Raw genomic sequence first — 21,245 nt, 5'->3', positions numbered from 1 at the left:
ACTATGTTATCTGTTGCCAAAAGGGTGCAGACATGATGGGGAAAGGTAACAATAGGATGAAGACATACACAGAGGTGCCAAAAGAGGAAGACACTGTTAGAAAACATATGAACCAGAACTTTAATATTGCACCATTTTCATATTTAGATTGGCAAGGTAATGCAGCATTTCAATTAAGAACTCATCCCCGGCTTACTGCATACATGCGTGTGCTCCATCCGATCTAGTTTCCACTGCATGCATAACAGCATATCTGTAATGACAGCTTATAAGCATGTGCGTCATTAAAAATAGCTTCTTAGCTGTTTAATCCCAGGCTTCATTCAGTGAATTCTCATGTGGTTTCTCACACCTTCTTTGCATTGCAAAATATATGCATATGAATATTATAATGGGGAATATTAATGTGAAAAATTCCTCAAGGATGATAATCAGACCAGCTCATCAAGTGAGCAGTTTTTGCCTCCATGGTCCGAGGTCCACGGTGGGACTTATCTGACCTGTGTTAATGGGGGCAATTAGACAAGCACACACAACTGCAGCAGTGTTTCAGTTTTGTGGGTGAGGGATTAGTTCACTAGATGTGAAGATTTTATTGTTTAAAATAGTAATGATTGAACTTAGACATCAAACACTAAAATCATCATTCAGCTCAGTGCAACCAAACATTGTCTGATGCAGGCAACCAAATATGTAAAAAAGCTAATCATGATCTTGAATTCAAATTGATCCTGATTTTCTTTTCTTCTTGCAGGTCCCCTTTGTATGAACTAACATGGACAAAGTGGTCATCAGTCTCCTGCTTCTGGGAACCGCAGTTACGATGGTCCATGCATGTCCCAAATACTGTGTCTGCCAGAATCTCTCAGAGTCCCTGGGGACTCTGTGTCCCTCCAAAGGTCTGCTCTTTGTCCCACCGGACATCGACCGGCGAACTGTGGAGCTCCGGCTGGGTGGCAACTTCATCCTCAAGGTCACCACTCAGGACTTTGCCAACATGACAGGTCTGGTTGATCTCACGTTGTCCCGCAACACCATCAGCGCCATCCAGTCTTTCTCCTTCATTGACCTGGAGACCCTGAGATCGTTGCACCTCGACAGTAACCGATTGACTGAGCTGGGACCGGACGACCTTCGAGGGTTGGTCAACCTGCAGCACCTCATCCTCAACAACAATCAGCTGAGTCGAATCTCCAGCGCCGCCTTTGATGACTTGTTATTGACACTGGAGGATCTGGATTTGTCATATAACAACTTGCGCAGTGTGCCTTGGGAAGCCATCCGCAAGATGGTCAACCTCCATCAGATGAGTCTGGATCATAACCTCATCTCCTTCATTGCAGAGGGGACTTTTACAGATCTGGATAAACTGGCCCGCTTGGATCTCACCTCCAACCGTCTCCAGAAGCTCCCTCCAGACCCCATCTTTGCGCGCTCCCAGAGCAGCATAGTGATGAGCACACCTTATGCTCCTCCGCTGTCTCTAAGCTTTGGCGGAAATCCATTGCACTGCAACTGTGAAGTCCTTTGGCTTCGGAGGCTGGACCGTGAGGATGACATGGAAACCTGCGCTTCTCCTGCTAGTCTAAAGGGCCGCTACTTTTGGTCTGTCCGTGAGGAGGAGTTTGTTTGTGAGCCCCCTTTGATCACGCAACATACGCACAAGCTGCTAGTGCTAGAAGGCCAAACGGCTAGCCTGCGCTGCAAAGCAGTCGGTGATCCAATGCCAACTGTGCACTGGGTTGCTCCTGATGACCGTTTGATTAGCAACTCCTCCCGAGCGACAGTATACGAAAATGGCACCCTGGACATTACAATCACCACATCCAAGGATTACGGGACATTTACTTGCATTGCTGCCAATGCTGCTGGGGAATCTACGGCCTCCATTGAGCTGTCAATCATTCAACTCCCCCATCTGAATAATGGTACAAACCGCACCACACAGGCCAAGTCAGGGCTTTCAGACATAACAAGCTCTACTAAGATCAGTAAAGGGGAACCTAAACCTCTACCAGAGAAGGTGGTGTCTGTGTCAGAAGTGACTGCCATCTCTGCTCTGGTCAAGTGGACTGTTAGCAAATCAACTCCAAAGGTCAAAATGTATCAGCTTCAGTACAATTGTTCTGAGGATGAAGTTCTCATTTACAGGTAAGAATGATTAATGAATCTTCATTATAGTCAGTTGACGCATGGTATCCTTTTACAACAGTTCCTTTGATGTCTAACAAATTAGCGCCCAAGAATAAGGTTATGTTCTTAACCTAAAGTCATGTACTAAATGTAGGGTTATGTTTAGGCAGGTTAAGTTGAGTAGGTTGGGTTCAGTAAAAGAAACATGGTTGGGCATCTTTAGTTTTAGGCAAGTACAGTTACAAAAGTTGGGTCTAGGAAAATAAACGTGGCTAAGACATACCTGAAAATAATGTAAAGTTCAGATATTTTCAGTCACAACATGACCACCAGTCTCCTGTGGAAAGTCCTGTAGTTTTAGTTGAATAAAAGTAGTATAAAGACTTTCATTTTTTATCCTACCTTCATCTTTACTCCCATTAGTGCACTGGTCACATGACCACAATCTTCCCAATTACATAGGATATACACAAATTCCTGGCTCATCATTACGTGTGTTGTATTCAAATTGTGGTGCATCACTTTTCATAGGAAAATAGTGAGAGCTGAGACCATAATGGTCAAAGTCGTAAATGAAGCACAAGTTATAATCTTTAACTTCAGAACACTCGCTGTTCAGTGTCTTCAGTAAATTGCTAATGTTTACTGGGTGAGTACTTGAGACAGTCAGCTCTTTGAAGTGTTACTCGGAGATCAACATTCATTTTTCTTAATCCTTTTTGAGATTTAGCTTTTTTTTTCTTCTTTTTTTTCTGCAGTAAATTGACTATTGCTTTCACCAAAAATAATGAACAGCATGCCCCTTTTTTTTTTAAGAACAGTGAAGCCCAGAGTGAAATCCTAGCCCTGAACCATTAATTAGAAATCCAAGAAGAAAAAGGATTAAAGGCCCTCATTTTAATGTATCCTTCTTAAGCTGCTCAAGTCCATAAAGTGTAAGCTTGGAGACTGCAGCTTGAGATCTTTTGGGCTCTGTGAAATCAATTTCCAATGTCAAATGAGACAGTGGAAACAGTGACATTCAAACAAGATAATTGAGCTGGAAATGTAGAAAACAGCCTCAGAGTTTAACATGAAATCAATTTGTGAAAGACGTTAAAAAATGGCCAAATATACTGTGCTGTGTAAACAAAATAGATGCATTTTTTATGAGTCTTGTTTTTACTTTATCAGACAGCGCTTTGACATTTTCCATATTTGCCATAAACATAATATTATGCTATTTAAGAGTTCAGTATTCCCTTGGGCCTAATGCACTTAAAGAATGACTACCCTTAGTACGCTTCAGATTTATATGTACAGCATCAGAATAGTGCACAAAACGGTAAAGTGGCTTGCTGTGAAGTTACAGCATTTTTGTGTCAGCTTCATGCTTCCTGCAATACTGAAAATTTATGGTGAATCCCTTTAGCAATGCCTCATCCAATGACTTGCCATAGTCCTACACAATTTACCTGTACTGCATATTCCTGCAAGAACCTTTTAATCAAAGATAATTGACAGAATAAGAGAAGGAAGAAACTTTGGTTATTAGCTGAGAATATGAGATTAGAACTGTGCACATTATTGAAGAGAGATATTACTTTGTTCAACTCACCATCCCTGTGAATTCAATAATAAGGTGTTTATCTGATTTCCTTGCTTGCACGCAGCTTGCTGGGCCAGATTGTCATGCCAGAAAAAAAAAAAAAGAAAACAATATGAATTTCCAGCAACATTTTTTTCACAGTGATGAAAACGTCAGATGACTCATCTGCATTTATTTTCAATTATTTTTACAAATTTGTCCTCAAAAATGCAAACATAACACTGATGGGTTCTTTAGGAACTGTCCTTTCCCGTTTTTCATTGTTTTAATGACATTCCTGACATTGTTGTTTGTCGAGAATCATTACTTGAAATTTGATGCTTTAAATGTTTTTGAGGCTCCAGCCCCCCCGCGACCCTTGCGAGGACAAGCGGTTACGGACAATGAATGAATGAATGAATGAAAATGTTTTTGACTCCGTAATGAGTGCACAGAGTATCCAGTAGACCCTAAAGCAATAGATTTATGTGCTCTTAATAATGGCTGTGCAGTCCTTTTGCATGTCAGAAGACAAATTAGGAGCTGGAGGAAAAAGATAACGTGCACAGAGAGGCCAACCACTGTTTTTGAATTAATATTGGTATGACATCGCACATGCACACCTACTGCGCTCCTCTAGTTGGCTGACACAGTTTCCCAGGGCACTGCCCACACTCAAGCAATGGCATGATTAAAAATCAATCAGAGCCACGTGGGGGAGGAGAAATATTGCATGAGTTCTCTCAAACATGTGAGCCAACGCAGCTTCTTCCTAGTTATGGAAAAAGGCAATTAGGGATAAATAATGGAGTGCAGCCCCAGTGGGGTCTGTGCTCTGTGGTGGAGGCGATTCAGAGGGTTCAAAGATATGGATGCATGTACTCTGGGAGAACAGCAAGCCAACAATCAATAGATGAGTGATGAATCTATTTATAGACATCTAACCCACAATTATAGCATGTAACAGCCACTGTTACTTCATGTTTTATAACCCAAGAAGATTATATATAGCAGTGGTTCCTAACCTTTTTTTGTCAGATATACTTCTATCAGATAAGCTCGGGTACCCCTTCACTGATACCATCGAACTTATTTCACACTGTTTATTATATAAAAGTGAAGTTAGCAGTCTCACTACGACCACATGCTGTAACATAAACATATCAAACAGAACGGTAAAACCCCATGGGGTACAAGTTTCCCTTGTTGGGAATCACTGATATACAGTTTTTGGTGGATTAGCAGGAGTTTCACAGAATAGTCTTCCCCTGACTATCAAATTCACTAGTTGATATGGCATCATTGCAGACCAATTGTTTATTTGTAGTTTGAGCACAGTAAGGTAATAAAGCAGTGGCAATGCATATATATAGCAGATATATGCAGTTTGGGGTGCAAGGAGTAGTTGTGTTGATAAGTCATAGTTGTGAGTTGAAATAGCCCTCTAAAGACTGAAGGTGGGCATAATTTTGGTTGTTGTTAAATATAGTTTTGTCTGAAGTATAATTTTTGTTTATACATAATGTCATGTTAAATATACAGAATTTCCAGGGGCTCTATGCAAAATTCACAGTGTATGAGTTGTCTAGATACAGTCGTCAACATGGAGGTGGCTGAGCTAGCGACTAGCGGCCAACAATGTTAACTTCATAAACAGCTCTTCCAGCACTGTTGCTGTTGTTTAACACTAACATTGTTAACCTGGAGGGGGGTTGCAATGCTTTTCTAGGACTCTGCTATTTCACCTACACCCATCACTGATTGTATTTGAGAACTTTCTGACAACATTGATCATTATTAAAAAATATATATATACAGTATATATACATATACATACATACATACAGTATATATATATATATATATATATATATATATATATATATATATATATATATATATATATATCTTGCGATTAATCGTCTACTTGTTGGGAGTAGTTGAGACTACTCAAATGCAGCAGTTGTGATTGTTAAGTGAAGATTTTCTAAAATATAAGCTTGTACAAATTCTTGCCTTTTACAATATCTGTAAATGGCAGCTACAGTATGGTCAGGGAAATATCACAATGATGTCAAATAGACCATGGCTAAAATAAGTTTTGGATTAGGGAACATAGACACTTAAGGTTAGGATATGTTTTGGATATATATAATTTGTTCTACAGAGCTGTTTTATTTTGTAGGAGACTAACACCTTGCATTTGCTGTGTTTACATTCATTCATTAATACAGAGCAGTGATAACAGTGACCAGAAGACTTGCATTGTAATAACTTTGCAGAATATATGGTACTGAAAAGAGAAAATACGTGAGAATCTACAACTTCCTTCATGTTGTTTTCACTCTCAGTAATGTCTACTCGCATTAGAAAGCTTCTAGGACAACAGACACAAAGTCCATGTTGAACATTGTCAGTTCGTGTGGTCCCCATGTGGTATCTTAGTAGCTGCTGTAGTGCCAAAGTAAATTTATTTCTGGAGGCAGGCTTACTTATGTCATGGTGTAGCTTGTGCTATGAATGTAGCCTCATAGGTATAAATCCAGATTAAGATTTGAGAAACATCATGGGTACTGCTATTAAAAAGGGAAACAGTAGTTGTAGGTCTGTGAGAGGACACAAAGTCTGGCCTGCATGAAGGTATCCACCTACGAACATTGTTTCTTCAGTGCCACTGAACATTGGCAATGGACAAATCATAAAATTTGTCCAGTGTATACAAATTTGAGCAATGGGTAATGGTTTGTGTACAGAGTATGTCTGCAAACATTCCACTTAAGTTTGACATCTACATGATATTTCATTCTGATTTAATGAGATGTGGTCAGTAGAGTTAATTACACACTACATACAGACTGCTGACAGTACAAAAACTACAACAGTCACAGCATTGATTGCATTCCTTCAAAACATTGTTTCACATTGTAATGACAGCACTTGTTTGACTAGTCAAGCACAGCAAGAAAGTGAACACCAAGACAAATTACATTCATTGAATTCCTGCATGTTTTGAAGGCTTAAATTATCTTAACTGTATTCCATTACAAGGTGCAAAAACAACACTGACTATCTGAAAGAGAAAACAGGACAAATAGCTTCATGTCTTTTACAATTGACATCCATAGGCTTTGATAGCCTTCATATAACCATAAGGAAATATTGTCAGGTGTGTTTAAATCTTATCATGGCATGTGACAGCTCCAGTGTTGTGAGTGTGAATGTCTCTGCAGTCTACATAGATGAATTTCATGGATGAAAGCTTCTATCACTGGCTGTCTACACAGCACAAAGGATCCTACAGCATTTCATTGATCGGCGATACATCTTAGAGAATTAACCCGCACTGAAGCATTAACTTTTACTTTAGTTGAAAGTGGCAAGGCTTAGTTAATAAGTCATATCTAAACATCGGGAATAATAACAGAGTGGGCCGAAACAACACAACGCTTGTTAAATGGAATGTACAAGGAATTACATTCAGCCAAAACAATATTCAAAAAGTGCCCATTGAATACGTACCTCATTGTAATTGTTTCATGCATATCAAATGGGATATACTGGGACCAATGAAGTCATCTTTCTGAATTACTCTGTGCATATAAATAGCTACTTAACATGCTTCATTTTGGCTATTTCTTTGATCTGCCCCTGCAGACTAAGCCAATGTTGTATTTAACACTGAAGTTCCCTCCCCTTGTCTTGAACTCCCATAGCAAGACGATTGTATATTTAATGTTCTATCTTTCTGTCTGTCTGTCTCTTGTCAGGATGATTCCCATGAATAACAGAGCCTTCGTAGTCACAAATCTTGTCCCTGGGATGCAGTATGACCTGTGTGTCTTGGCCATCTGGGATGACACTGCCACCACCCTCACCGCCACCAACATCGTTGGCTGTGTCCAATTCATCACCAGGGAGGATTACCCGCAGTGCCAGTCCCTTCACAGTGGCTTCCTGGGTGGCACCATGATCCTGGTCATCGGCGGCATTATCGTAGCCACGCTGCTGGTGTTCATCATCATCCTAATGGTGCGATATAAGGTGACAAGTGGCATCCAGACCAATAAACTACCCACTGTGAGCAACACGTACTCGCAGACCAATGGTGGGTTGAACAGGTTCAACGGTGCCCCACCGCAGGTCAAATCCACAGTTGTCGTCATGCGTGAAGAAATGGTTGAGTTCAAGTGTGGATCCCTCCAGAGCAGTCTCTCCTCATCCTCGTCATCTTCTAACTCATTAGATAGTCAAACAGGAAGGGGGGCTGGTGACCGCTACAGCATGCAGGGCAGCGAATGCAGCACCTTGCCCAGCAGCAAGTTCAGGAGACACAGGCATGGCACCAAAGCACGGCAAAACCTGGACCACCTTTTAGGGGCCTTCACCTCATTGGAGCTGCGAGGGGTAGCAAGAGACCACCATGGGGCTTCTGGCCAAGCCAGCACCTCCAATGCTATGATGACGGTGGCTATGGTGCCTCCGTCCGATAAAGAACCCCTGCTTGGAAGGGCCGAGTCCACCACCATGCTTGGGCGACTATTAGGGATGCCCCAGGAGGGTAAGCCCAAGAGGAGCCACTCGTTTGACATGGGTCACGTTGGGGCAGCGCAGTGTCGCAGCAACTACCCTCGCAGGATCAGTAACATCTGGACTAAGCGCAGTCTGTCTGTTAATGGCATGCTGCTGCAGTACGATGACAGTGAGGACGAGAAGCCCACTTTTGAGAGTTCGGAGTGGGTGATGGAAAGCACAGTTTGAGTTGGTCTAGCTGTGAGGTCCATGGCCGAAAAAAATCAGGAACTAAAAGAACATGAGTGCAAAGGCAGGATGCTCCAGAGGGAATCTGCCTTTGAGTATTGCATGAAGTTCATCCATGTGAATACTGTCTAACTATGTGAGAAAAGACACTCAAATCGATAGATTCCTGGCCGTGATCTCAACTCTCTGACAGTGTCTAACTGTATTTGAAATCTTGTTCCCATCTCAAACCAACACTGAATCGTGGATTGTGCAAAGGGAATAGTTTCCCATCCACAGGGCACGTGAGATTGCCTTTGAGAGAAAGAGGGAAAAGAAAGATGAGAAATTCAAAGTGGATTTACTGTGTCTTTATCAAAAGAATTGAATGCCAAGAGGATTTGCCTCGACTGTGTTGGACTGGATGTGCGTCACAATGTCTTGGACCCTCGGCATGAAATGGGACTACTGCGACAGTAGAGAGAAGGACCAGAGGAGCGAATAGAAAATTGAAACAAAGTCATTTTTATTTTCATCTGGGTTTTTCTATCATTTTTACTATTTATTATTTGAGGAGATTCATCAGCAGGCAGAGGCATAGCTCTTCATGAGGTTATAATATACGCACACACACAGAAGCTAACCCTTCACATAGCCATTTAACATCATTTAACAGTTCAATCAAACTTTCATTGATCACAGGTTAAAAAAGTTTGGTCTTTTTCTCTAGATATCAGTAACACTGAACCACAACAAGCCAGGCTTGTATTTCTACCTCAGGTTATGTATCATATGAGGTTATTTAAATATAAAAAGCGAATGGAAATACAACAAAACCCCAAATGCACAAGAGAATCACAAACAGTCCAAAACACAATGTTCTTTACTCATTTGCAGACGCTTCAAAGAATGATTTAGTCCCCAGCTAATCAGGTTGAGTATGTTTCCAGCTCAGGTTGAATTCCTGCTGTTGCAAATATTTATTTTTTAATGCTTTGATACGCTCCCCATTGGCTAATGTTGATGACAGTGATCCCTGTAGGCTCGAAGGCCATTGATACAAACAGAGTGTTTGCCTCAGGATACGGTTTCAGATGCTATCAGCACATATTACAGTCACCAGATGGGAATAGTTTTTGAAATCCATCAAGCCCACTTAATCATTCGCTTATCCCCACAGCAGGATGTATCATCTGGCTCTAATTCTCCTTAGGTAACACAAACAGGAGAGTACGACAATTACTCATTTGACCAGGTTAAATGGGCGAGTGAGTCTAAATTGACTCTTATTAGCTTGATGAAGGTGATTACGCTGCTCATGAGAGGATGTTAAGTGGAGTATATGGGATAAAGAAAGAAATTTCTCAAGGGCCAATAACCTGAAAACTCTGGAAATCCGTCTCACCAGATGCATGATACAGAACCTTTGTTGGTTTATGTATTATTTCAACTGATTCATCAAAGGAACCACTGATCTTTCATTGTCTTTCATACGGAGCTGTACATTGCAGTAAGACACTTGGAATTATTGGCTCCTCAGATTACTGATCAACTTAGACATCCGTATACACATTTTGATGCCTTTCTCAATATCTTGTGGGTCTCTGCTGCATTTCAAGATGTGGGGTGGTCATCTTCTTTTTTTAATTATTGTTTCCATCCCTAGGTGTACCGTTCTGTATATTGGCATTTTTGTACAATAACTGGGTGAGAATGTAAAGGGGGGAAATTGTGCAGTAGTACTTTTATTTTCATGTGAAGCAAACAGTGAGAAGGTGCTTAACCGTGGTGTACCAACTTGGTCATTGTTTGTTGGCTCTCTGAAATGGGATTTTACATGACACTACATGTAAAATGTGGGCTGTTTTAAAGGGTCAGTTCACCCAAATTACCAAAATACATATTGTCAGACTTACTTCTAGCGGTATGTAGCCATGTAGATACTATAGGTTTTTATTTGCCAAAGTTTTGAGATATCCTTTAATGAGATGTCGACCTCTACCACAATACAGTGGGGTTGGAGATGCAATATGACATTATATAGCATGAGCGATATTTTACCACCTTAGAATTCTAAGATTCTATCTGCATTCTGAGCAGTTTTGAGATATTAAGCTTCAAAGTTTTTCCATTCCAAATAACAGTGATATTAAACTTTTTGTTTTTTAAATAAGAAGCCTTGAAATACACATAATATAAAAGAGCCTTAATAGAAAACCTTTCTAAGGTGACAATTTTGTCTTTTTTTTCCCAAGATTTTGCCACATAACTACGACAGCCGCAAACAATTTAACACCCCTGGTGTGGCTTATTAACTCTTTGTGAATAATTTTGCAAATCAATGAGCAAGACTGTTTTTAAAACAGTATTGGATTTTGTGAGATTTTTGCATCAGTGCGATAAAGTCCTTAAATCCTAAAATACGGAATATGTATTCATCCACCGATGAAAATAGTCCTCAATAAATTCACCATTTACTCCTGTCTGAGTAATGTGATGAAGTCTACAATGCCCAGCTGTTATATAAATTACTTTAAAACAAACTTTATTAATTGATTTGTGTGGCCGTGTGGAGCTCCAAAGAAAAGAACAAGAAGTTAGAAATGATTGACAGATGGGTAAATGCGTTGTTGGTTTTGGTCTTTTCGCATAATTGGTTATAAATAACATTTTATACTGGACTGCATCCACATCTTCCACACTTATAATGGAGGGCGGAGGCATCCACAATGCCTGCATAGATTTGCATAATTTACTAGAAATTAACTGATATCTAACTGGAACTTCATAAGATGATTCCTGGAACGACATCTGTGATTTGGTACTAATCAAAAGGGAAATGAGACAGTGTCCAATTGATAATTAATAGTGTAATGAGAGTATTTTAGTTGGTGCTTAGCTAAACATGCCAAAGTGTGAAATTATTCTAAAGGCAAGCATGGAATATTAAGTTTCATGATAATAATTTAATATTGACTTGAGTTTAAATGAATAAGTTCTTTAAAAGAAAATCCTCTGTAAGTCAACAACTTGTTATTACTTAATCAGTTCACTGTAATTAAATACTTGAGTTTATCAACTTAACTCTGAACAAATTGCACATTCCCAGAAACTTTCATAGAATTGGGAGTATTCTGCACATGTTCTCTTGTTTTCTGAAACTTTTTACATGTAAATTTTGAGTGCTTTGACCTGCACAAACAAAATTCCACCTACCTCCACTGAAATAGCTAGAGGCATAAATCTGCGGATATTTCATAACCGGAATGAATAAGTTTCGGTATACCACTAGAAATAAATGCAAAATGTTTTTTAGTCATTTCGGTGAACCGACCCTGAACCCACTTTCTCTACCTGTGAAATCATGTAACACCCTCTTCCATTCTGCCAACTGAGAATACAATTTAAGTGTGTACTTGACTCGACATAGTCATGACTCTCACCTAAGGTTCTAGGACAAAAACAAGAAAAAAAAAACCTGTTTCTGTGTGAAAACATTTTGCTACAAAAGAATATAAAATATTGATGAATTCCTACGAACCAAACTGGCTCTTCCGTGTTTTCTCTTCTTGCAACATCTCATTTACTTCATGCAAATGTGGATTACATAACTAATCACATTTTTGGCCCCCTTCCCTCTGAGCCTAAAACATTCCTACCTGCATAGTACAAAGTAGCTAATGGAGTGTCCTTCCTATCTTGCTGTCTTTGTTTACCGGGGATGAGCCAAGGGTTTTCCTCCTGAGGTCCAGCTGCTGTAATCAGGCCAGTCGCTGCTGACTCACCTCAGCACTGCCCTTATTACAAATCACCGGTACATGCAGCTCCTGGCCAGAGCCCATAATAAGGCCTTAATTCATATAATCTGTCAGGAAAGGTGCTTACGGCAGCACAGAGTAAATATAATCTCCATAAGGGCCTAGCGTTGCATGATAAGACAGCGATATGCACCTGCTGAAGGCTTACAAGGAACATGACTACATGTTTGTAGAAAGGTTGTTATTATCAGGCATTGTGCTGTGATACTGAAGATATTCAAATCAAGACAACACGCTGAAAAGAAAGTGTGTGTGTGTGTGTGTGTGTGTGTGTGTGTGTGTGTGTGTGTGTGTGCATGCGTGCGTGCGTGCGTGTGTGTGTGTGCGTGCTGAAAAGTCATCCAGTAGCAACACCTTTATTAAAAGAAGTTCCGTAAACTGCCTCCCCCAGCGTTACTTTCGGAGCAGTGACATCATCCACAGGCGTGATCATCTCACCTCGTGTGATATGAAAGTGCTTCTGCACTGACAATTAGAGCTCACCTTTAACAAAGCTGCACAACATTAGGTCTTGATTTGGCATCTTATTAATGAAGATAAGATGTACACACGACCCGATGCCGTGTTATTTTGGCACGTTTGTCATGCCTGAAAAGTGCAAGACAAAAAAAAGTGTTTTCTGTTGCTGAATTTGGAGTAGCGTTTGTCAGGAAGACAACTGTGGAACTGCAGGTGTGCTCTCATTAGGTAAGTGAAAAAACTGTATCTGAGAATGATTTTTGCTTAACAAGATCAGTGATTGAAATTGTGAGAAATCTGCAATTTTTCATGAAACTTTCAAAACTTTTTGACTTTATTATTTTAGTTAAAACACACAACCTGCTTAACAATAGGGCTATATTTACATATGTAGTTAGCAAGCTAATGCTTAACTGATGCTAAAATGCTGATGTTTAGCAGATAATACTGTTTGCTATTTTCACCACCTTCAGAATGTTAGAATGCTGATTTTGCACATAATCATAAAACAAAGTATTGGACGGTGGATGGAAGGCAACAAGATAACCAAAGCCAGTAGGATTCATCCTATAGTGACTTTAAATATCTACACAAAATTTCAAGGCAATCCATCCAATAATTACTGAGATGTTACATTCTGAATCTGTACTGACTGATATCCCAAGAGCCCTGCTGTTAGCACCTCAAAACATTTAAATTGTTGCCATTTTCAACTCAGTCTAAGTCAAAGAGAAACATTCAAGAGAAAACATGCCCCGAGTCTATTTATTTGGCATGAGGCAAGTGATTTGACAGCACTCTTGCACCTGTGCCAACACATTCAGATTCAGTGCCATCGCTTGAGTGGAATTAATGGTTTGATTTCCTGTCTGCTTGGACGAATCAAAATAAGTACTCCTTTGTTAACAACAGATGTTTGATGCATACAGAAAAAGAACAGTAGATTTGTCGACTATCATTGTTAATTTGATTGCACCGCCTGCTGAGGACGTTCACACTAATTATCTCACTCCTCTCTTATCTTTGACCTTCACCGTCGGCGTTTTATTCCAAAAACTACAACAAAGTTTTGTTGTGCGGGGCAATAACCCCTTTTAGGTTTTTCTGAAGTGCTTTTTCTGCAGTTTCTTTCATGCAGTAGCAGCCCCGCAGTGCATCTATCCATCATCTTTTATGCCTGAACACGGCCCGCAGCAGTGTATTTTGTCTTTTTATAGAGGGAGCGCACGCTATATCGGAGGTCATGACAAAAAGTTTGCATAGGGAGATGCTTATATTCCCCGTAAAAGTGGCTGTCCACTATAGAGAGCTCAGTGAAAGCAAACTTTATCTCTGCCTCCGCAGCCTCATCTCCACTTCCATGGGGATTCTTTATTCCCTAGAATCCTACATTAATAACCTCATTACTAATAATGCCTGAGGGAATGGCTGACTGTGTGTGGGGTTTGTTTATTTCCCAGACAAAGTTGTGCGGCTGGAGAAAAGTTCCACAGCAGTATTGGAGAGTGAAATTTGAGCCTGCCAGAGTTTATTTGTCTGAGAGTTGGTCTCCCTGCACTCAGTCTTAATAAGTGTCTCATCCGCTGTCACTCTTCCTCCCTCTCTGTAACAAGCAATTAAGCAATACCTACTGGATAGCCTAATAATGTGTCAGAATGCAATAAAATGTTCCTCTGGATGACGAGAAAATGCAATCACATCACCATATTATTACATTAACTGTCATTTATAGTATTTCTTTATAAGGGTATAGATCATAATGGATGTAATTCCAATCCTGATGCATTCATGTCTGGCATTATAAATAAATAATAATGCTGTATGTTTTTTTTTTAAATTTAGAGCATTGGCTTTGTTTACTTATGTAAAAATCAGAGATGGAAGACAAATTCAAATCATTGACTGAAGTATATAAGTAGTAAAACAGAAATGTAAAAATACAGTGACAAAAGCCTTCAAAGCCTTTATTTATTTTATTTTATTTATTATTTATTTTTTAACAATTGATTAAATGACAGTGTGTTAATGGATGTTGTCCTCAGTGGTGGGCAACACGACAAAATTTAGTTTTGATCCGATACCAAGTAATTCAGGGCCAGAGTCCCAGATATCAATACTAATAGGATATTTTTTATTATTAAAGAGTGACTAATGTGTTTTCAAGTAGGGGGAAGCAGTGTGTCATGATTTATGAGGTGAGTAATTAGTCTGCTAAAATAACTAATAAAGATTACCAATTAGAGTTTGAAAGTCAGTGAAGAAGGTCTGATTTGGCTAAAATATGAACTCCTAAATACCTGGATATAAAATGAGTGACGCCAAAAGGCACCTTCTTGGTGCATATGGGCCGCCACGCTGCTTTGCATTTTGCATGTGAGATGCTCGGCTCTTGCATACTTTCTGCATAAACCGTCCAGGGACAGCTACAGTCATGCGAACATGCATGTGGTTCTATTTATAGTAGAATTGAGGGTTTATGTCAGCCCCCAGAAGTACATAGGAGGGCTGGGAGGTGAGTTTATGGTCCTCCTACTGTCGACATCAGGTGAAAGTAAAACTCAGAGGATGCTGTTGGTTCTGGAGTATGTTGTTTGAGTGAAGACAGTACAAAGCTGTGGTGGAAGAAAGAGAATTTGCACTCTGTGTTCACGAAACGTTTTTTGCACAGACACGAATCGAAAAACAAGTCCCTTTTTTGATATTGATCCTATTGACTCTAGGATTGATATTTAAAATGAAAACTTAGCATCGAGATTAGCGTCTGTCTTTATTTTCTCATGTTCAGATAGCATGAGGAGTTTCTCTTAGTTTGGACTTTTGGGTTTTTCCTTGTTGTAGTAAGTCATTGTTAGTGTTCAGTGCTTCCTGTTTTATTTTTTTCTGCTCACCGCATGTGTTATGTGTTGCTTCACTCCCTGCCCTTGTGATTTCTCTTCCTGTGTTCCTGTGCTGCTTTTCCCTCATTTTCCCAGAGACACACCTACCCTGCATTAGTCTTGTTAGTCCATCCCTGTTCCAGAGTCTTCCCTGCACTCCTGTCTTGGTTAAGTCTCATCTGCTCCACCATGGTGTTACCTACCACACTCTCATTGTCTTCATTGTCAGCCAGTCCCTTTGTTTCCCTCTTCTGCAGCTGTGTCTTGTTCTTGTGATGAGTTCTGTGTATAAATACCTGTGTCAGCCCTTTGTCCTTTGTCTCTTCAGTGTCTGTGTTTCTTTCTGTGAGAAGCATTCAGACTTTCAGTTCTTAGAGATTGGTTTTGGCAAGTTTTGTGTAACTGGAGTTGTTTCATAGACCTGTTGCCTGTCTAATTGAAGCAAACAGCTGTTTACCTGTTTTTTTATTCCAAAACTGTGGAAAACATCTTTTATCTTTTAATTTATTATTATTATTATTATTAGAAGAATAATGCAAGGCATATTAATAACAGAGCACCCAAGCATTCTTCCATTTTGGGTTTAGCTAGGACTTGCAGGTGGTGTGGGGTGTGCAGGTTGTCCTCCACTAGCACTTTTTTTTAATAAACAAGCTCTACCTTGATGATGTTTTATGCCCTCTGGTAACTTATGTATACTAAAAGTACAAAAATAATTCCCAGTGTAAATAATTTTATGTTTATTCTGTCTTATACAATAGTTGGGGGGCTACCCAGCACACTATCGGAGGCCAGATTTGGCCCGCAGGCTGTAAGTTGAGCACACTTGATTCTTGAATTCATAACATGTGGAGACACATTGTTATCCCTAGACAGCAATACAAACTAAAAGTTCACTGATGCAAAATAGCCCTTTCAAATGGAAATATGTTTATATAGAGTTTTTGCATTAAGCAGCGTTGTAATGCTCCCGTTGGTCAAAGTGAAGCTCATTTAAATAATCCTGTTTGCTTCTTTTCTGTAGAGCAATGCATCAGTTTGCAGCTGTCAAATAACCACAATAAATTAAGGTTAAATCAGAAAAAAATGAATATATACTCAAGAAAAGTATCTCAAGGTTCAACACTTTAACAGTCACTCACTCAGTATCACAAACATTCTCAGGAACTGTGTGGTACTTTATCACCCACTAGTTTATCATTATGTAATCCATTTATAAGGACACCTTATACAGATTTAGGGGTGTGTGTGTTATTGCTTTGTTATTTATGTTTGCTTTATTTTAAAAACAATTTCACCCTCACTTCTTTATTTCTTGTTTAGTTGTTTAAAACCTAAGTTTTCAGAATCAGGGGAAGAGATTCATACTAGTGACTGATAGACTTCTCCCTTTGCATCAGACCTCCATTACGCCTGGGATCCCTCTCTCTGCAGGGAGACGTTCAGCTGTCAAATATCCAATCATCGTGTGCCTCGTGCTGCATCAACACCTCTCCACCTCAATTGATTCTTCTTTCGCCACCTCCAGCTTCTCATTCTCCTCTACTGAAAGTATGTCCAGGCTCAAGGACTACTGCAATGTTTTTGACCCTTTGTTCACCTTTCATGTGATGAGAGATTTGGCACCGAAATCACCTCTGCCTGCTGTCGATAGCTCTGTCCTGTGAGCTGCTCAATAGCGGCTGCAGACTATGAACTAACGACTTGTAAAAGCTCTTATCTCCATGAAACTAAAACATAAATCTCCCTGTCAAATAGTCTTATCAACAAACACACATTTCAATAAATTAAAGTTTGTTTGTGAACAAGGGTTTTGCACTTTATCTTTTCCGTTTTGCAGTTGCACATCTGCCAAGTCAACCTATAAATATTTGGCTAATACATCATTCACTTGACAGCTGATCATAACAATCTGACTAAAAGGTAAGCTTACACATATTTGTGTTTACCGAATTTACCCAGAAAAGGATAAAGTAAATTATTGCCATGCAGATTGGAAAAACAGCAGGAACGAAAAACTGGAACATTAATGTGTGTTGCAACTCTTTGAGTGACAGTAGAACAACATTTGGACACCATCTTGATTTCTTAATTTCATGTTTTTCCTTTTGAAACAGATTGTTGGCGGTAACTCAAGGAGATGTTCCGCAGCAAATCAGTGGGATACAAGTTTTGTTTGAGAGGAAGGATTTTTCAACAGTCTGTGACAGTTTGATTGAATTGAATTAGATTAAAATGTTTGTGTTAGGGCAATAAGCTTAGGAATTGCAGCTGTTTAAGAAGGGTGAAAAAAAAGAAGAAGCAAAACTCCGTATTGCTACTTGCCCAGAACCAAACAGCAATGCCAGTTATAGATCTGGTGCAGAACAAGTGGAGCGAGAACCAGGAGTTAATGGGGACCAACTAAAAGAGTTCATTTAAGGACCAACTAAAAGAGTTCATGTCATGTTCCTTAAATGATTAAATGTTTCCAAGTGACAGCAGCTGTTAACAGTCCAGTCACCAGAAGAGAATGTCAACAGTTAGTTTTTTTGGATATGGATATGTTTCACTCGTTTTTTACAAGACAATGCAACATCTACAGCTGTGAATGTAGCACCAAAACTGGATTTTTTAACGATACATTGCAGTGTTTCAAGCGTTTCCAGCAGCAATTTTGGCACCAAAGCAGCTTTTGGTATACATGGAAATCACAGCATTTCAAGCGGTGATTGTGGAACCCAAACTTCATATTTTTTTAATGAGATACTATACAGTTTCCAGCATTATGGCACCAAATCTGGATGGTTTTTGGCAAGGCAAGTTTATTCGTACTGTTTAGACACTAGGGAATTTAACATGCTTTAAACACATTAAATAAAATACGTTACGAAAACATTAAAATTGTATTCAAACATTTAAGAACAATCATAAAGGCAAAAGCAAGAGAAAAAATAGTTGTAGGTTAAAGAAAAAGTTATGTTATTGGAAAGCCACAGTGAATAATAAAGTTTTGAGTCCAGCATTAAATGAGTTAACAGTTTCAGCAGACTTCAGGTATTTAGGGAGTTTGTTCCAAAGGTGCCGACCACAGAAGCTCAAAGCTGCTTCACCTTGCTTGTTTTTTTGATCTTGGGAACGCTGAGTAAACCTGTCCCAGATGACCCGAGGGGTCTGGATGCTTTGTAGTGCACAAGGCCTGAGACCATCTAGTACTTTAAAGACTAATAAAAAGACTTAAAATAAAAAATCTATCCTTCAACACACGGGAAGCCAGTGAGGTGATTCAAAGAGACATCAATGCATTTCCTGTGGCGACTGTACCACCCAAACTGAGTGTTTTTCAATGAGACATCGCAACATTTCCAGCTGCGATTGTTGCACCAGAACTTTTATTTATTTTTTTAGCAAGGCATTTTCAGCAATGACTGTGGCACTAAAATTGGGTGTTTTGGCATTTCAAGCATTTATTTTGATACCAAGACTGTTTTTTGTTTGTTTTTGTTTTTTTTTATTTATTTAGTGAGACATTCTGGCATTTCTAACTGTCTTAGGCACCGAAACAGCGTATTTTTAAGAAAAAACATGAACTTTTCCAACCCTAATCAGGCCTAAACTTAATCCCATGTCCAATATATCCACTACAAAATAACATACAAATGTTATATACCTCTATTAGGTTCTGCAGTACTTTGTCTGTTTCTCCTTGTTTCTCCATTGGTTTTCGCCTCCCTTCTTGTTGAATGTTTGTCTTTGATTGGGTGTGGCTGACCTTCATTCTGCTCTCAGGCTGACCTCCTCACACACCTGCTGATCATCTGCCCTGATTACCAGAAACCTGATTTAAGCCCAACCTTCCTCTCCAGTCTTTGCCAGTGTAAGTAAAGAACCTGTCAGTGGGAACACCTTGGCCTTCATTTTGATCTGTTGCGTGAAGATTTTGGAAAATCTGCCTTGTTTTTGGAAACCTTCCTGAACCTGTCTTTTTCTCCGGCCCTGTCCAGCCACACCCAGCCTTGCCTTTCTACTCTCTCTCTGCACGCTCACACTTGGAGGAAAAGAGACCCTGTTTCCGCCCTGTTTTAATATCACAAACTGAACCGAGCATTAAATTGTTTAAATTACCGAATGTTGCTCATGTCTGCTTCATGGGCCCTAATAACACTGCTAGATTATAACAATTTCTGTAAACATGTCAGTGTGAATGTGCAATGGCAACATTCATTTTGACAACTGGGTTGCTGTTTTGCTGTTAGCCATAAGAGCTTGATAAGATAATATGTCAATGTTGTATTTTTTGGCTTGTTTCAAAGCCCTAATAAAAAAAAACAACCAAAAAAACCACACTAATGCCTTGTTCATTAATTTAGAAAAACACATCTAAACAGTACAGAACTTAAGCACAATTTAATTTGGCCAATACTACTCAAACTGCAAACAGACAACAAATTATGCCCAAATCTTGAGTTGCATTGATGTGCAAAAATCTTTTTTTTTTTTTTTTTTTTTGATTGAGGTAACGGATTACACTAATATGCAAACTTATTTTTAATATTTTGAATCAATATCAGCCTGATGTAGCCGCCCAGCCCTCATCAGCAAACATTTCTTGCAGAAGCACATAGACAGAGACACATCTGCGGAATCACAAGTTGGAAGATAAAAAGCGAAAACTATCCAAGGCTTTATTTGAAAGAGAGAGAAAAAAAAGGTAATAAAATGTATTGATTCATGTCTGAGCCGTACCTCAAACAACCAGCAGTAAGCACAGTATAATGTAGCTCTGTATGACATCTGAAGCACCGCATGATGCATCTCAGCAGCTCACCTCGGCTCACCCCTTAGTAAAACATTGTGTAAATGTCACTCAGTAAATAGAGCAGTGGAAGTGTGTGTAACCTTGAACCACTTCGCGCTGTGGCTCCCGTCCCCAGCGCGACTGCATGCGCCTCCATGTCATCCAACTGGTTGGGATGATGAATGGGACTAAATCATTGCATCCAACTGTAGCAGGTATATGTGGTAAACTTGTTTGAAAAACTCATGCATAAAAATTTCCTCTGTAATTGAGGAGGGAGATTTTCTTTCCCAACAACAACAAGCATTATGAATATTTTATGGCACACTTTCAAGTCGTAAATGGTCCAGGAAATAAGCTCCATCCAGAAATTGTATTAACTGAAATGATATTTTCTCAAGCCTATCTGCCAGGTTAGCACTCATCCTCTAGTTATATCTATTTTGTTTGCCTTTACCAGAGGGGAAATTGGACGGAGACCAGCAGCGATTCAGATTTATTCTGGTGTTTTCATACATTTCCCAAAGTGGAAAATGAGCAGGAAAATGAATTTGAACCACTGTGTTTGTTGTGTGCTCAGGTGACACAGGGCAGGTTTATACTGTGGACTCTCTTTTGTGTTTTTGTTGTCATTTTCCTCTCTTCTATATATCCACTTACTGATAATCAGGCTTTGTTTGTCTGAAGCACTTTTAAGCCAAAATGCAACACATACAGTATTTTTTTTTTTTAACAAATATGGAGTTAGGACCAGAATATGACTCATAAACATCTGTATTTACCATAAAAAGATTAGTAATAAGCCCTTTTAACACGGAGATTGTGCTACAGGGCTACAAAAAGTCCCTTCTTTGCTCCACCTTTGCATTTTTACATAA

At 39.4% G+C, this 21,245-nt stretch overlaps 1 protein-coding gene and 1 long non-coding RNA gene across 3 annotated transcripts in view; both read left to right on the top strand.

The window, feature by feature from the left end:
- Window positions 1–11,982, top strand: part of LOC121954068 (leucine-rich repeat and fibronectin type-III domain-containing protein 2) — a 289,380-nt gene extending 277,398 nt beyond the window's left edge. For both annotated transcript variants that reach the window (XM_088087367.1, XM_088087366.1), the window contains 2 exons: window positions 755–2,151; window positions 7,468–11,982. In XM_088087367.1, the coding sequence (XP_087943493.1) occupies window positions 776–2,151; window positions 7,468–8,458 (2,367 nt within the window). In that variant the 5' untranslated portion in view covers window positions 755–775 and the 3' untranslated portion in view covers window positions 8,459–11,982. The remainder of the gene's footprint in view (window positions 1–754; window positions 2,152–7,467) is intronic.
- Window positions 11,983–12,576: 594 nt separating this feature from the next.
- On the top strand, window positions 12,577–19,888 carry LOC148187489 (uncharacterized). The gene is made up of 3 exons (XR_015778684.1): window positions 12,577–12,942; window positions 16,991–19,446; window positions 19,574–19,888. It is a non-coding gene; the product is annotated as an uncharacterized LOC148187489 (long non-coding RNA).
- Window positions 19,889–21,245: the final 1,357 nt, after the last annotated feature.

This window comes from Plectropomus leopardus, chromosome 14, assembly GCF_026936395.1.
Source record: "Plectropomus leopardus strain MGB_pleo_1.0 chromosome 14, ASM2693639v1, whole genome shotgun sequence".
Lineage (NCBI taxonomy): Eukaryota > Metazoa > Chordata > Actinopteri > Perciformes > Serranidae > Plectropomus > Plectropomus leopardus.
This window is presented reverse-complemented; position numbering and strand designations above follow the sequence as displayed.